This window comes from Dromaius novaehollandiae, chromosome 5, assembly GCF_036370855.1.
Source record: "Dromaius novaehollandiae isolate bDroNov1 chromosome 5, bDroNov1.hap1, whole genome shotgun sequence".
NCBI lineage: Eukaryota > Metazoa > Chordata > Aves > Casuariiformes > Dromaiidae > Dromaius > Dromaius novaehollandiae.
In genome coordinates this window covers 18,563,185-18,580,292 of record NC_088102.1, presented here as the reverse complement: position 1 = coordinate 18,580,292, position 17,108 = coordinate 18,563,185, and the positions used below count along the sequence as shown (strand labels likewise).

Here is a 17,108-nt window from a genome sequence, read left to right as displayed (position 1 = left end):
AAAAAGAAATCCAGTAAACATATTTGGACATCTTTTTGCATGATTTCAAATGAATGCAGACAGTTTTGTGCTAGTAAAAATTCACTCATAATTTGTTCAGACAGTTTTCCATGTTCGTGTCTCAAGGTTTGCTCTGTTTCCATAATACTGAGAAACAAGCTGTGCCAACTGTTTTGCAACACATGGAAATTAAAGAATGCTTTTTACACTACTATTCACCTAGTTAATTTCTTGTAGGGAAAACTCTCAGGCTTCACAGTAAGCTCTGTGGACTGGGTATCAAGAACATCTTACACTTGTTCACAGAAGCATGCACCAAACAGAAATTTGCAATGAAAGCAACAAAGAGGAAGCATTTACAATCCCCACCCTCCCTGCAAGAAGCATCTGATAGCCTCATAACGTTCCACACACTGCATTATCATCAGATGACAGGCCAAGCTACCTTTCCCACTCAGCAGAGAGATTGGGTTATGCTGGTTTATACAGCCAAGAACATAATGTACTTGTAGGTGTTATACGAATATTTATGTTTTCCCCCCTCTAAAATAAACTATACTAACCAGTGCAGAATGTGATTATATTACCCCTAGTTCCTGACCTGACTTTTTTTTTTTTAATATGAAGTACCATAAAATTTCATTCCGCTCATTTTGTCCTTTGAGGTAATGCTAAGAGTTCTGCATAGGCAGACTATTAGGCTGTGATATTCACTTTATTTGACTAAGCTACTGAAAGAACCCCAAAAAATCAACCTGGTTAAAACTCACTGATAAAAAAAGGTATATAAAGATTAACTGGTGCATGAAGAAACAAAGACCTTCTGGAAGAAACAGATGATAAGGGTAGACAGCTGTGTTTTACTTGTGTAATAATCTAAAAGATAATTACCAAAATGACATTGTCTTGTCAGCTTTCTAGCTATTAAAATTCAAAATTTTGGGAGACCAAGATTTCCAACTCTTTCAATCTACTTAGCCTATGACCTTTAACTGGAAAGTACTTTAGTGATAGGTGACTAAAATAAAGCTTTTATATTATGTGCAGAAACAATCTTCCATCTTTTAGGCTCACAGGATTGTTCAGAAACAGTCTCACATCTGTGCAAGTGTTTCTAGCTGATTTTGAATACTCAAATGATCTTACGCTACTTTCTCTCCACACCAATGACTTGTTTGTCTGGTACCATTTTAAAACCATATCTGACAAAATAACAGGTTCCATATTTTATTTGTTTATTTTAAAATAGTTTGATTTGAGGTCATATGAAGAAATACTGTGATTCAGGAGAAGCCATTAAAAATGTAATGGTCAGAAGACTCAGTGTGTTTTATATCTGTGTCAGCTGGTTTACTGAAAATTCTTCTCAATCTTTTCAGCCTAATATTCGCTTCCTGTAAAAAACACGTTACTAATGCCAACACACACCCTTTTGTTAGGGCTCCTATATTAAAGTAGTGGTGGGGATCGACATTTCATTTTTAAAACATAAGCAAAAGGAACAAAAACGCAGACATCTGCCTTGCAAGAACAGCCTGCCCACCCCCGAGGTGCCACTGTCCAAAAGAACACTTACATTCTGCAAAGTCTCTTTTTAGGCCTAAATACAGTCTTTCACGCCACAGTCAGGACTGCTGAACTTTTGTCCGTTTTAGAGGTGGGCCATCTGCATTTGCTTTCACGTCGATGTTGTTTTCATTTTCATCTTCATCTTCATCGCCTTCCTCCTCCTCCTCCTCCTCCCCGACATCACCTACCAGGGTTCAGACAGACAGCGGATGAGGTGCTGAAAAAAGCACGCAGCCCCTGCGGTAGCACACCGCCGCCCAGAGGAGGTCGTGGAGACCGAGGGGGCGGTGGCGCCCGGCTCGCGGCGCGCCCGCCATCCCCCCCCCCGCCCCGCGCCCAACGGCCGCCCAACGGTCGCCCGCCACTCACCACGCGGCCCGCCGCGGCCCCCCGCCTCTCTCTCCTGCTGCACCAGAGGCGCCAGCAGCTCCGTGACCTGCTCCTGCAGCTTCTCGAGGCCCCGCTGCAGCCCTCGCAGCTCGCCACCCGCGCCCGCCTCCGCCTCGCAGCGCACCCGCAGCGGCCACGTCCGCCCGTCGCGGCCCGTCAACTCCGCGCGCAGCTCCATCCCGCCGCCGGGGGGGGAAGGGGGCGGGGCGGGCAGGAGGCCGTGACGGGCACCGCCGCCGCCCAATCCGTGGCACGCGCGCGTTGACCCGGAAGCGCTCTCAACGCGCCCGCCCCAAACCGCGGCTCTCGGGGGCCGCGTGCCACAGCGCCGCGGCGCGCGCTGCCCCCGCCCGCCCCTTTGTGACTCGCCGCCGCGCGCGTCACGTGGGGCGCGCGCGCGGTGGCGGTTCCGCTTCCGCCGCGGCGCCCCCTGGCGCCCGAGCCGCGCTTTTCCCGCCTCGGCTCGGCTCGGCTCGGCCCTCGGCGGCGATGGAGGCGGCGGCGGCGGAGGGCGCCGAGCTCGGGAGCGGCAGCGCGGGGGGCCCGGAGGAGCCCGTGGTGTCCCTGGCGGAGGTGCTGGCGGAGAACGAGGAGCTGGAGAAGGAGGCGCGCGCCGTGCTGGGGGGCAGCGACCACGAGCGCTGCAGCTACTCCCAGGTGGGGGCGGGGCTGGGCCGGGCGCGCGCACCTGGCGCCTCGCGGCGGGGCGGGGCCGCGACCCCCCCGCCCCCCCCCCGCGGGGGCTCCGGCCCCCCCCGCGCCGCCGCCGCGGCCCGCCGTGCCCACGCGCGCCGTCTCGTTGCAGGGCGCCGTGAAGCGGCAGGCGCTGTACGCGTGCGGCACCTGCACCCCGCCGGGCGAGGAGCCGGCCGGCATCTGCCTGGCCTGCAGCTACGAGTGCCACGGCTCGCACAAGCTCTTCGAGCTCTACACCAAGAGGTAAAGCGCGGCCCGAGCCGCTCCGCGGCCAGGCCAGGCCAGGCGGTGCGGCCGGACCGCCGCGCCTTGAGGGCGGCGCGCACGTAGGCGTTAAGTGCGCCCTGCTCTTAAAACGGCGGCCTCTGTACCCGAAACACGTTTGTGCTGTCGCAGCAGGAAAAAAGTAACGCTGAACAGTAAGTTGTGATCCTGAGTCCCCCTCTGGAAGCAGCGCCCTAAGAACTGGGGTATTGCGTCTTTTTGATCTACAAAGTTTTTTGTTTTCAGAGTTCATGCTGTGGGTTTTCTTGGAAACTACCGAATGTTCTTGCCACAAATGCTTTTTGAATGTTCAGGCTTATCCTTGCAATTTCCTCTGCAAATCAAGTCATCGTTTAAGATTCATACGGTTATGTAGTGTAACGCAGCTGTCTCTGGCGTGAAATACGGCACTCGCTTTAGCACGGTACTGAAACACAGTGGTTTAAACTAATAATCATTATTATCTCTCATGTTTTACGTACTGGTCTGAGTACTTTGAAACTCCTTGAAGGATTTTGGTATGTAGATTAATTGTCCAGAGAAAAATTTCCCCAGAGCATCCTCTGCTGTATATATATAAAAAAAAATTGAGTAACATGGGTCTCAATGGACCGAAGTAGGACAATGTTTAGATGTGTAACTCATTCAAGATACCATGTTTCTACTAGTATGGAGTCTCGGGAAACTGTGCTGGCAGCTTAGGTCACGTTAATAAAGTATTCTTGTTCCTCCGTCCTCTTTAGATATCTAAAGTGTCCTATTCCATTTTAGTGAGAACTTAGGTGTCTGAATAGGAGGTAAGAGCTTAATTGTCTCTGTGGATCTAGCCTTCAGCAATAAACTGCTTTACACTCCTCTTTTGTCAATATACATGCTTGCCTTTTTGAATGTGGTAGTTGCAGCACCCTCAGTTAGCTGTTCTGTTGAGTTCTTCCAGCCAAACACTGTTGTGAATGATGATGTTAGCCGAGATCTGCCAGGAATGCACATGAGGCTGCAAGGCTCTTCAGCCAATTCTAACAGATACTATTGCTTGAATAGCTGCAAGAATATTTTTATGGTTCCTAATAAATTGTTGGGAATTGTTATAAATACAAAAGTTAACATGTCTATATAATAAAAAATCTGAAATGCTTTGGTTTTTTTTCCAGGAACTTCCGCTGTGACTGTGGAAATAGCAAATTCAAAAATTTGCAGTGCAAGTTACTTCCAGTAAGTTCAGATATAGATTTTTAGACATGCAGAATCAAAATAACAGTGTTAGAAGGTTGGTATCTTGCCTCAGAGAGTGCTGACTTGTATGGTGCCTCTTCTCCCGGCAAGTTAAATGAGGGGGAATGTCTGAGCTTTGTCACTCATGGGTGCAGCTGTTTGCGTCCATAGCTAGCTCAATGCCTGAAACAGTGAAAATGCTTTAGCATGTTGTGCCTGTATTAATAATAAGTCCTGCTAGCTCTAAGCTGGCTTCAGGAGAGTCTTTTGGGGTATGATTTTACAGTTGCTTTAAGGAAACTTCAGTGCTGTTGTCAGAAGGGACAGTTCCATCCCTTTCCCTGTGGCAGCTTTCGTACAGTAATCTTTTTGGATAGGCTGGAGTCTGCTGAAGGAGTAGTTTTTTACTGTATTAAGCTCCCTGTAGTTTCATGCTCAGTGGGCAGTCTGGACTCATTAAGTATTTGGTAATGTTCCGGAAAGCAAACAGAGGGAGGAAGCTCTTTGGCTTGTCTGCAGCTCTGTTCCCAGGATGATAACGCTCCAAATGTAGAGACAGCAAGTGGTTCTGTGTGTACCCTTTTGGTCCTGGCAGAACTGGGGCTGGTCCAGACCTCATAAGCCTCGAGCTGTAGTCAGGTGTTCCCTACAGAGACACCTGTGGCGGTTTTAAGATGTTAGTGCTCCTTGTTTGAGTCAGTGAAATGGATCATGTGGCTCCTCCTCCACTTCAGTGCAAAATCAGCCTACTAGTTTAAATGACCTCCAGCATCAGTATGTTAAGGTGGCTGACTTAATGGATGAAGGGAGCTCACATCATCTGTTCTTCTTTTAACAGAGTAGTGGTAAAAAAAATTTTATAGTATATAAATGGTCACAGCTGTTTTTGCAAGGGCTGACTGTGGTCCTAGGTTGCAACTACGTACAGTTCTAAAGTCCTCTGGCCCCAGCTATATTAGCTGTACTTTTTGAAGTGGAATTAGCTGTAACCAAACTTCATTCAGCATGTTCTGTAATTTGGAACACTCTCTCGTATAGAGTGAGGCTTAGATGACATGAATTTAATATAAGCCCAATGGTAAGATTAAACAAAATTGGGTTTGGACCACAGTCTGGATTAAAAAAAAAAAAGAGAGAGAGAGAGAGGAAGGGAGGGAGGTGCATAGTACATCTGCAGACTCTGCTACAATGGCAACAGGCATGCATGATTGGTGATCAAACCTCAAGGATTTTGTTTGAATAAAATCTTGGTGGCTAATGGCCTTCTGGAAAGAATTGCACACATATAAAAAGAAGTTTGAATTTAGCTATCAACAGTTACTGTTAAAGAAGTATTATGCTCTTAGGTAATTTTAGATTAGAAGTAGCTTAAAAAAACACCATAGTTGCCATTTGTTCTCTATGTGGAAAGACTGTTCTTCGTGTTTCCTTTTGAACTTCAGTATTCCTCATGTGCCCTATCTTCTGCCTACTGTATAACACAGGAAAGTCAGGGTAATATCTTTGTCTTCAGATATTCAAATGGATTAAGTGTAATGATTGTTTTTAGGAAGTAAAACAGAACAGTTTTTTTAGGGTATGCATCTTCTGTTTCTCACTGCATTGTCTATTGAAACAATTTCTCCTTTCTTTCTAGGAAAAAGGCAAGGTGAATTCAGGAAATAAGTATAATGACAATTTCTTTGGATTATACTGTACTTGTAAAAGACCTTATCCTGATCCTGAAGATGAGGTAAGAAATGCAAAATCTAGTAATAATCATATTCAGAAGATATTTATACAAAACACCGTGCAAAGGGTGGTCCGCAAGTGGCTTCTTAAGGAAGATCCCACTTTAAGAAGTGTTATGATCGATATTACTTTGATTGTCATTCATTGTATAAAGTAATACATTCTCACTTTTATTTAAAATAGTCAAGAAATATTTATACCTTAAAAACAGATGAGGGAGCCACACCATCATTTGGACAAAATGGTGGTGCAGTTATCTCTGCTTTCCTCTCTATAAAATTATATGGTTCCTTTAGGGAATGGGTTTATCCTGAGAAATCCTACAAATGGAGAATAAGTCACTTGATATGAGAGAACAGAATCTGGTTCCTCATGCTTGCGACAGTGCTCTGACAGGACTGCTTTTGGGGTGGGGAGATTCTTTCAACAGTGGCTTTAGCCTTCCTTTATGTCAGTGAGAATGCTGTTTCTCTGAAGTATTAAAACATGCCACTTGGTTTACACACAGAAACTTTCCTTTGCAGTTACAAAAGTTAGATGTTAAAAAAAAAAAAAAAAAAGGTTTGTTAGGGACAGAAAGAATAAGAAAGGCATAAGTCTTCCAAATAGGAAAAGACTGTATTAGTATTACTATGAAATATGAACTCATTTCTCTCAAGTTTAGTGGAATCTAAATATTTCTGAAGAAATCATTAATAATTGCTTCATAATAAATCAGTTTGTACTAAGTTTATATTATGGACAGTTAAGTTAGGAATCTGCCATTCCTAAATAAAACCTGATGACACGGAGAATATAAATATCTTTGCTTTGATAACTCCCCTATTTATGCATTTCTGTTTACAGGAAGAAAGATACCGATACCATGTTAACTTTTATCTGTTCTTTTGTATAAGAATGTCTTGCTGTACTGGGAAAACTAGTTTTGTAATACAACTGGGAATTTCCATAGTCTTCATAATTTAATAAATTACACATGCTCTAGAACTTCGAGGAAGCAAACTGACTAATGAAGTGGTAACTACTTATTAATGGCAGCTCAGTGTGGGTGGGTGAAGAGGGAAATGCAATTCACTTGAGTGGGCTTTGCATAATACTGTAGTTTGAGGGTTGTGAAAGATTCTGAAGGTTGATATTAATGCTAATAATACGATCATTCATCTAGATTCCAGATGAAATGATCCAATGCATAGTTTGTGAAGACTGGTTCCATGGAAGGGTAAGGAAACTATAAGTAGCAGAATTGCCATTTGCATAGAAATAAATTAATGATGTCAGTTAATTTCGTATAGTAATTCTTACTTGGAAAGATTTGCTATAGTTCTCAGAAGATTTTTACATAAGTTCTAAAGCAGTTCTTTTCAACTTCTGCAAGGTATTACTAAATGTTTAATCTTGCGTTGCTGTTCACTCTGGTCCAAAATAACTAGGAATACCTCTACTTTTTTCAAGGTTACTTCTGTGGAATAAAATAATAGGTTTGTAACTGTCTTTAACTGGAAAATTATAATCTTGGAATCAGTGAGTTCTTTCATTTAAAGAACATCATTATCAACTATCTATTTGTTCATTCAGAGGGATGCTTTTTTGAGTTGTAATTACATTAAATAGTATGGAACAAACTGCACTGTTGGTCCCTGATTACAGACTTTGGGGAAATCTTTTTAAAAGCAGCTAAGCATTTCACTGAATGCCCTACTTAATGCATGAGCCAGGATTCAGCTTGTCATGCCTTTGAGGGCATGAGTGAAATCCACAGTGGATGTAAGAAAGTAAAATATTTGACATTGCTGGAACAAGGAAGAAAACAAGATGATTGGCTTCAGTTATAGGTTCTATACATAAACTGTGGGTTTCTTTTTTATATATAAATGTGTGCATTAAGGATGTTATGCTGCATACTGTAAGGTGTATAAGAATGTTTTTTCAAAAGAAAACAGTTAAGTGCTTTAAATTGCCTCAGTATTTCTCACAAATTTATTTGGGGGTTTTGAGACCTAATTCTTCTCAATTTCAGTTTGTGAACAATGAAGATGTACAATCTCTTATGTGTAAGGAAACAATCACAAAAAGTTAGTGTAGGAGTTTAAAGTTGCGGTGAGTGTTAGGTATCTTATTAGGCAGTTATATTTAGGACAGTGTTTAGAAGAATGATGTTTAGAAATGAGATAAAGATAGAACTGAGATTTCTGGGTATGTAGAAAGCATAAAAGACAGTAAACAAAGGCACTGTGATTTCAGTTTTTCCCTGGAATTTGATCTGATCTTTCCAGCCTTTTGGTTATACTGATGCAGGTTGTAAAAAAAAGCTAGCAGGACTGTATGCTTGCGATGAAAATACAATAGCAGCTGATGTCTTACTTGCACTAAAACTAGAGTTGCATCTGTTAATTTGTAGCCAACATTCCGCTGCTGTGTGCTTGTTTCTTTTTGACAGCATCTTGGTGCAGTGCCTCCTGAAAGCGGAGACTTCCATGAAATGGTGTGCCAAGCCTGCATGAAGCACTGCCATTTCCTATGGGCCTATGCTTCACAATTAGCAGGTAAAGAAAACTAAGATATCTGAGACAATGTTTCTTTCATATGTATTTCTCATACTTAATTGATTATTGACATAATATATTTGAGTGGTAGGAGAAATGATATTCATCGTGTCAGACGACAACCTTTAGCAGTGAAACGTGCGCTGACTGTTCTATAAAAGAAGTCTGGTTCATAAATCTTAATGCCATAGTTCTCACTGTTTTATTTATTTCATCAAAGGTGCTCTAGCACATGGATGGATAATGATCTATCACTTGCCCCAAGGAACTTAAGTTCTAGGCTGAATCGAAAGACCTGAGGAGCCATCATAAGGGAAGCAGTGAGGAGTACAGCTGGGTTTGAGAGACTCTGAACAGAAGAGAGTGAATGATAGTGACCTGAAAAGAGTGTATAAAATCTTAATTTGAACATAGTTGGAGCTCATTTTGGGTCGTGTGTCCCTCAGGAGAGACCAGTGGTCACACCAGGTGTCTGTTCCGTATGTGGTCTCTGCAGGATCAGAAGAGTAGATGACTTGATTTTAGTGGAAACAGCTGATTTCATATAGTCTTATTTCCTAAGGAGTTCTTATACTGACTGGAGATCGAGCTCTCAGGCACCAGGAATTTCAAATGGTAATTTTAAAGATTCCAGGATGAGTTACTTAGAATTCTCTTCTTTACTTCTCCTCACTGCCCCCCCCCCCCCCCCAAACTAGCTGTGTCATCATGCACACATTTGAATTGACAACAAAAGATAAATTTACTTGACACAAGGAAATGGTTAGTACAGTTAATCTGTTGTTGAGTTCTGGTTGCTGAGATCACTTCACTTGGATGTTGAGTCACCCCACACTGTCGGAAGATGAATACATTAGCACATTCTAAGAAGTAGTAGAGGTGACAACTGTGACTTTTCCTTGGTAGAATTCACTTTGTATTTTTGAGCTATTTTGATGGAAATTGGTATCTTAAGCAAAAGGTTTTATGGGCAAAAGTAGAGCTCTTGAAGAAGCATTCAGCTGAAGTTGCATAATTGTAACTTCTGGTTAGTAACAGCACATGCAGCAGAGGGTCTACAGAGAGTAGTGTGTTTGGTATGTTGAATTGCTACTAATTACAATTCTGTGTATAAACAGCTGCTTAAATTGTCTTTTTCAAAACCATGTACAAAGCTGAAGACAGCTGTAAATGCTTTATAAAGAGTATTAAATGATTTTTTTCTTTCTTTTTTTAAATTGTCTGGAGAAAACGAAGACATTGGATTCTGACGTAAAGTCAGCAAAAGACAATTGTACAATACAAAGATGCTTGTCCTCGACACTTCTTGATCACAGCCTTCAGTAGCTGTCATGTACTATGTGAAATTATGATGCCCTTTTCCCTCTCGTAGGTCTTACGTTTTGGGAGGCAGAGTATTTTTGGATGGGAATATGAGAGGTGAAAAAGGCAGTGATGAAAGAGGAAGGGGGTTCATTGTATACATAGGTCACTGTATTTGGATAGCTGTAGAAGGCATCTAGGACTCTGGATATTATCTGGATCAGATAGTCCAGGTGCTTTGTAACACTGCATTATAAAGCAAAAAAGAAAGCCTTGTAGTAGTCTGTACTTTGCCTAGCGCAATATTTTTACTTATGTGGATATGTATCTTCTAGTTCCTGCTTTGACCAAAGTGAACTCTCTTGAAAATGAAGGGATTGTCCGGAATGTTGAGGAAAGCAAAGAACAGAAAAAAGAAATAAAAAAAGAAAGTGGAGTAGAACACCAAGAAAAAGAGGAGGGAAAGCAAATAGAACAGTTTAATGAGCCATCTACTAGCTCTGGGTCTTCATGTCGAGAGGTAAAATGTGCTTTCTTTTCTGTTGTGTGCATCTTCCTGTTGATGATAGAGAACCTAAAGCCCACCTCTTTCTGTGTAGGTTCAGGGAAAAGGTTTTCTGTCCCTTTCCATGCTCATTTTCAGTATTTTTGTTACTGATACATTAAATACATGTTCTCTGTAGAGCATGAAGTAGGCTATGGAACATGCCTGGAAATGTGGGTGACAAGGGCATACTGTCTCTTGCAGGTAGTTTAGGTCCAGCCCTGCACTTGTCAGCTGTTTTGCCTTTACACCGAAATAACTCCTGAGTTTGTTTTAATATAGTGGTATTATGCATTGTAGCTGCATTTGCATGATACTTCAGCTCTGATTTCATAAACGTTTATGACTATTGCAGTAAACTTCTACAGAAGAGTATATTTATATTTAATGGAAACTGCTAAAAACACATCAGCATCCTCATGTGAATGCAGCAGTAACATAGGTTGTCCTGTAGAAATAAACGTATCTGAGACAGAAAAAAAAAAAATCTTGCCTAAGGAAAAATGAATGTATTTGAAGTGAAGTTAAAGAGCACTGAACACTCTCATTTTAATTCAGATAGTTACTAAGAGTGAAGAACCAGTCTGCAAGCTGAAAGAACTCCAAAGCAAGCAATTTTTAAAAAAAGATACTGCCACCTTTTGGCCATCAAACTGGAGAAGCAAATTATGCACGTGTGAAGACTGTTTGGTATGTATGCTCTCTTCACTGTAAGCGTAGAAGTGGGGGAGGCAGAGAGGAACTTCTTGAAGAGAAGCTTGTAGATAAAAATCTGTGAAAACATTCTTACGGTGCATATAGACACCTAATGAAACATGCACCAGACTTAAAGAAACAAACGGGATCTTTTGGAATTAATACAGCATGCGTGAAAGGAGCTTCTGAATGTTTTTATTTTCCTGTGACTTAGAGCTAATGTCATTCTGGAAGTCCTCATGAGACATGGTTGAAATGCTTGTTGATACAAAATTTACATTATGAATTGCAGTACTTAATGTGAAAAGGGCTTGGGAGCGCATCTGGGCCTGAAGAATTTTGTAATCTAAAATTAAATTTTACTTTATTCTCTAGAAAATGTATTCAGAGCTTGAAGTCCAGTTTTTGACAGATGAATGTGACACTGTCTTGGCCTATGAAAATAAAGGTACCAGTGACCAAGAAACCGACAGGAGAGATCCTTTAATGGACACCCTTAACAGCATGAACAGAGTCCAGCAAGTAGAACTCATCTGTGGTAAATATAACTTCATTTTTAGAATCTGCCTTAGCATTTTGAATGAACAGTTTACTGTATAAAGACCATATCATATATATACACATTGCATGGTCTTTATTATATAACCATATAATACCATAGCAGGTATTACAGTATTATAATTTGGCATCCACCTATTTTTAAAGTAATGTGTAGAAGACTGTATGACACAGGTTATCAACCTCAAATGGTATTACTGTAGAGAAGTCTGTCATTGTAACTTTAACTTCCTTATGTTAAGAAAGCAGATGATGTAGGAATCTCTTATTTGACATCTTAGATAGTATATCACTAGTAATTCCTTGTAAAAGGAATATTTAATTTACATTCCTGTCTTTTGGCTCATTTCTTACCTTCTTCTGTCGTTCTGGCAATCTCATGTTGCTTTGGGGGTGGCAGCCCATGCAAAGCTGGGGTGAAAGGTTTCTTCTTGTTTCTATTATTGACAGGACAGTCTTGATGTATTTTATAAACGGAGCAGTGTTCCTCTCTTTTGAATAAAAGGTTTACACTCTGGTGAGAACACTTGCTAGGACTTCCTACCACCTACCTGTGCTTTTGCAGTTACAATTTGGGGGGAGGAGGGAGTCCTTTAATTGCATTAATTCATTCTCTGGACTTCTATAGATTTCTCTGAAGATGACCTGAATGTATATTCAGACTGCATAAGCTAGTCAGATAACTGCATTAGGTTGCCCAAGTTCACTCATTCTTGCTTTTTTATTTAATTTATAATCCAGTTCAAACCTAGATTTGTCTAAAGTACATCTAACTAGTGACAAGAGGAAATAGAGCAAGCCTTCATCTTAATCCAGTGTTAAACTAAAGCTGTTCTTTTTTTTTGTTTTTGTTTTTTTTCCTCCATGCCTTCACTTCCCCATCCAGAATACAATGATTTAAAGACAGAACTGACTGACTATCTCAGGAGATTTGCAGATGAGGGAACGGTAAGGTGCAACTTGCAGAAATTGGTTGCTAGAAAATGTGTTTCAAAGTACTGCTGGAGGATGCTGAACATAATATTTTTTCCTGTCAGAGTTGCTGGTACTCAAGTAAACATTGGATATTTCTGATTCTGTTGGGATTTAAAAACTGTATTTCTGTTGGAGAAGTTGTTGAGAGGTAACAGGAACACCACAGAAATGCGCTGAGAGCAGCTTTTTAAATTTAAAGTGAAATATCTGTTGCTCTGGGAAACTTCTTCGGAAAAAGGTTTTAATCTTCATGCTTGCTCTTAGGCTGAATTTAAACCTTTAGAATAACAAGGACTGACTAAATAGTGACAGATAATCTTTTCAGTTGTTTTACTCAAGAAATTAGTATGCTATTATTAACATGGAGATTTTATTTGATGAAATTAAGCCACAGATTTGCCAAAATGCCATACATTGGAATGTAATCAGGAATGAATCTGAAGTGAGCTTGTGAAATCTTGCTTTGTGATAATTATTCTGATCATAAAAGCAAGTAGCTGAACACATTACAATTATTATCAGAAGCATTCCTCCATACACTTGTTTTGCCTTTGGGTAGCTCGTTTCCCTGCTTGTATTCTCTTTTAGTGGAATTTTGGTATTAATCACTTCCTTTGGGTAGGACAGCAGAGCTGTTGGGCTAGCTGTATCAAAGAGATTTCAGGATATTTGTTTTTATATGCTTTGTAAGTGTGTGTAATACATGTAAGAAAAGGACTGTTTTAACTTAATTACTGTATCACAACTTGGGTTTCATATTATTTCCATTAGGTTGTTAAAAGAGAAGACATTCAGCACTTCTTTGAAGAATTTCAGTCACGAAAAAGACGACGGACTAATAGGATGCAGTACTACTGTAGTTAGACTGAGAGGTTTTGAGTCTGAAAGGACAACTGGGAAAACAATATATCCATTGACAAACAGAAGAGGCATCTTTTAATAGTTGGCTTTTCCTCAACATCCTACTGTCCAAGAAACCGCCTCCAACTTTTTCCTGATTTTGTTTCATATTTCCTTTATTTGCAGTGCACCTTTTTAACAGTACATTGCATAGTGATTCATTTATATGGATTTCAGTATTGATCTACTTTACATTTCTTTGAAAGCTGGCCTTGTTTCAAAAGGGGAGGATTGCTTGTTAAAAGAACTTTGTGCCACTGTTTATTCCCTTAATCCTTTGACCTATTTTACTTTTAGTGCCTATAGCTGTACACCATACTAAAACATGGGAGCGGTCTGCCTGTCTTGGTTTCTATACAATGTAGGAAATTTGCACTTAGTGTGTGTTGCAAACTGGGGTGTGTTGCTTTCCTGCCTTTATGGTTCTGTATCATCTCTTCTGGTTGCAGTGATTCTGTCATATACCCCCAGCCCAAAGTTTGTTTCTGTTTACTACACATAGGGAGGCATAATTCTGCAAGGGGGAAAGGAGGCTTGTGTTACGGTGATGTCCATTGGTTCTAATCCTGTTGAAGGAAACGGCATTCTACAGTTTGGGGTCATATCATGTGAACTGAATAGCACTGTACCTTCACATGCTGACTCTATATACTGTGGAAGTATTCCATAAGCATGTGAAAAATCAGAAATCATGGGTTGGTCCTGATACAGCAGAATGTTGTATCTATTTTTTTATTCAAAAACTGTTTCTAGATATTGTACAGTGATGTTTTACATGGAAAAAATTGTCCCATGAACTTTATGCTCTCACTAGAATCTAAATGATACCTAGTAGGAGGTACTAAGTTACAAATTAAGTATTGGGGGTTTTGTTAAAGGAATTTTAATATGCTTTGGTTTTAAAAACTAACCTACCTTAAATTGATCTATTTCATAAGTGTTCCTAAAATGTTGCAGCATCCTGGCATTTTGCTACAGTATAGTGTGCGATCTTTTTATAATCACTGTGATAATCAAGGAATAGAAGATATTTCACCAACTTAAGAAACTACAGTTAACTAAAACTAAATACTGAGTTTCCCATGAGTCATTTTGAGGTTAATGTAGTTTTTAGTTTTTCTTTACCCACAACCCCCCCCAAATCCTTTAAGAAAGTTCTAATTTTTAACTCCCACTCTGTGTAGTTGGAGGATTTGCTTACCATGAGGTACTGTTCTGCTCCCATGTTAAGAGTTCTTAGAAGAAAATCCAGCTTTTTATCATTCTCTCTGTTAATTCTTTTTGGACACCTCATTTACAAAAGTGAGTTCTAGCATAAAGACTCAGTTAATTTGTTTGTTTTATGCAAATACGACTAGTTGCTTTTAAATCTAACTCTGGGTATTGTATGTGCTTTTTTGTAGCAACTGTTATGGGAGTTGTAATTGCATACCTAACTAAAATACCTAAAAATTAAATAACTGTTCAGTCTGTGCTGTCTTGTACTTGAATTGCTGCTATGCCATTTTGTTTTCATCTATGTCCAGCTCAATGCATTGTAGTGTGATGGTTACCTGTTTAGCCATGTGACCAAGATGCTTGTAAGAGTGAGTCAACTATTGTCTCTGCAAGTCACGCCTTTCGTTCCTACATCTTTGCTTCCAGCCTTGACCCATTTGACTCTGGGCAGTTGTGAAACAAGGTGCATAGTCCCATCACTGCTGGCATCTCACCCTAGAGTGGGGGTTGAGCAGGACAAAAAAGCAGAACAGGATTATGTTTCTGTTCTCTTGCAGTTCTCAGCATTTAATAGGCTAAAGTAGGGGAAAAAAAACCCTAGTCTGACCACAGAGTGCCCAGAGGTAACTACAGTTGGGGTTATTTCCAGCTCTGAATTCAAATCATCCTGAACTGAAACACTTAAGTTTTCAGAGTTTTATTGTTCTCCCTCAAGTACATACAAAAAACTCCTTAAATGCTAAGGTCAGAGGGAGAACTTAAGTACTGTCTGCACAGGCTCTACTCAGCTGTGGTTCATCTTTCCATTGAACTAGAAAGTGGACATCCTGTTACCTTCTGTATGGAGTTTCACATTACTGTAGCATCACTGAAAGCTCATCTGAAATGCTTGCTAAAACTAGTCTGACCAATCTTCCTGAATTCCTTCTCTTTCCTCAAAATCCCTACTTGAACAAAACTACCAGTTGGCTGTATGTAGAATACATACTATCTAGCTTTGAGATGTATAAACTGGCACAAACAACTCCACATTGCCTTCCAGTACAGGATAAGTCATTCTTGTTATTTATGGCTTACAGCATGTGGTCCTCAGGGTAGATGCTGGATAAGAGATCAGGTGCCTCTGTGACCACTTCCCCCAACTGATTCAACATCCACCTCTGAAACCCAGGTGACCCGGAAGCAGCGCTGCTCAATGGGCCAAGACACCACTCAAAATCAGGTTACTTGTCCTTGAAAACATGTTTTCCTTGGTGATATTTCCCAGTTCCCTTTCACCACAGTCCAACAGGAACAGGATATTCAGTTATTTTGTTGTACAAAAAAAAAAAGGGTTAGTGCAGGTTAGTGCTACCTTTGTGTCCTGGGAGGGTTGTACACTAGGGGTGTTGCCTCAGGTCCTGTTGACCTTGTCTCGCATGTTTAGCGCATGCAGACACTTTACACCATACAGCAACAGCATAGCCCAAGCTATCAATGCACTAATAAATACTGCTTACTACAGAGTTGGCAGGCACAGAAAATGCTTTGAACTAAAGCTGTAATTTCCACAAGAATTAGGTCCTTTAGCCACAGTTCACACCGTAATGTCAGCACTGAGCACACATGCTGTTCAGCTCTTGGCATGAGCCTGTACTGGATGTATTGCTGCCTGTAATGGAGCATAGTTTCCCTGAAGTGATCAGCAAGTACTTGGACATAGCACCTAACTATCCACCTTTCAAATCTTCATCCAGTTGTGCTTTCTTCCCAGAGGCTCTCCCCTACGTGAACAGGAATCTTATCTTCTCTGACATTAAGATGGAAGAATGCCATTAAAAAAAAAAAAAAAAACCCAAACCAACAAAAACACAAAAAAGCCTGTAACAAAATAAAAGTATTAAAATTTTAGGAAGTTGTTCTTAAAACTTATCTTCTTAAACGTAGGAACGAAGATAAACCGGTAAGATTATACTGTACTCTTCCTTTCTTTCTCCATCCCCCCATTTAAGCCAGGGGATAACCCAAAGTATTCTGCTGTTGTACATCAAAGTGAGACTAGTTCAGGTTTTCTGCTGCTGGATGACACACTTCTAAACTTCGGTAATCTCTTTGAAGTAATGAAACGCTGTTGTTTTTTGTGAAACAGATTTAATGAATATTCAGCTGACATAGCATTCTCTTCTTGAATTGCAGTTATCCTATGTTTAATGAATGTCTTTGTCTAGCTGCTCTGCTCAGAAAATAAACATTTTCTAGATCAAGGGCTAAGTCCTGCTGCCTGAAGTATGGGTAATCCTACTGCTTTTAATAGTGAATAGTCACAGATAATTGAACTCCAGCCTAAAGGACTCACTAAACAGTATTTCACTGTAGCACTTTTAATAAGTTGCCTGAACAACATCACTAATTATGCCTATTTTTACACTGGTTTGTAGTATATCCTTGATATTCAAAGCATTGTTATCAACATTTTATTTATTTATTTATTTTTTTTAAGAAGAAGAAATGATAAACTTTATCTTTTTAGC

At 40.5% G+C, this 17,108-nt stretch overlaps 2 protein-coding genes across 3 annotated transcripts; one reads left to right on the top strand and one right to left on the bottom strand.

Annotated features, from left to right (window-relative positions):
* Nucleotides 1-1,213: 1,213 nt before the first annotated feature.
* Nucleotides 1,214-2,343, bottom strand: GON7 (GON7 subunit of KEOPS complex). Of its 2 annotated transcripts, XM_026112114.2 has the most exons (3): nt 1,939-2,307; nt 1,577-1,753; nt 1,214-1,394 (listed from the first exon to the last, which is right to left on the bottom strand). In XM_026112114.2, exons 1-2 carry the CDS (start codon nt 2,135-2,137, stop codon nt 1,626-1,628), a joined length of 327 nt encoding a protein of 108 aa, XP_025967899.1. In that variant the 5' UTR covers nt 2,138-2,307; the 3' UTR covers nt 1,214-1,394; nt 1,577-1,625. The 2 variants fall into 2 exon arrangements, 1 of the variants encoding a protein (XP_025967899.1); XR_010389336.1 differs by having other exon boundaries at nt 1,214-1,753; nt 2,084-2,343.
* Nucleotides 2,344-2,448: 105 nt separating this feature from the next.
* Nucleotides 2,449-14,850, top strand: UBR7 (ubiquitin protein ligase E3 component n-recognin 7). The gene is made up of 11 exons (XM_064512154.1): nt 2,449-2,616; nt 2,765-2,898; nt 4,071-4,131; nt 5,768-5,863; nt 7,028-7,081; nt 8,300-8,405; nt 10,043-10,227; nt 10,810-10,941; nt 11,323-11,485; nt 12,392-12,453; nt 13,252-14,850. Exons 1-11 carry the CDS (start codon nt 2,449-2,451, stop codon nt 13,342-13,344), a joined length of 1,254 nt encoding a protein of 417 aa, XP_064368224.1. The 3' UTR covers nt 13,345-14,850.
* The last annotated feature ends 2,258 nt before the right edge of the window (nt 14,851-17,108 follow it).

Coding starts and splice junctions, on each gene's coding strand:
- UBR7 (XM_064512154.1), top strand. CDS start 2,449: ATGGAGGCGGCGGCGGCGGAGGGCGCCGAGCTCGGGAGCGGCAGCGCG. Junction 4,132..5,767: donor TGCAGTGCAAGTTACTTCCA/GTAAGTTCAGAT, acceptor CTTTCTTTCTAG/GAAAAAGGCAAGGTGAATTC. Junction 7,082..8,299: donor AAGACTGGTTCCATGGAAGG/GTAAGGAAACTA, acceptor TCTTTTTGACAG/CATCTTGGTGCAGTGCCTCC.
- GON7 (XM_026112114.2), bottom strand. CDS start 2,137: ATGGAGCTGCGCGCGGAGTTGACGGGCCGCGACGGGCGGACGTGGCCG. Junction 1,754..1,938: donor GGGCCGCGGCGGGCCGCGTG/GTGAGTGGCGGG, acceptor GAACCCTGGTAG/GTGATGTCGGGGAGGAGGAG.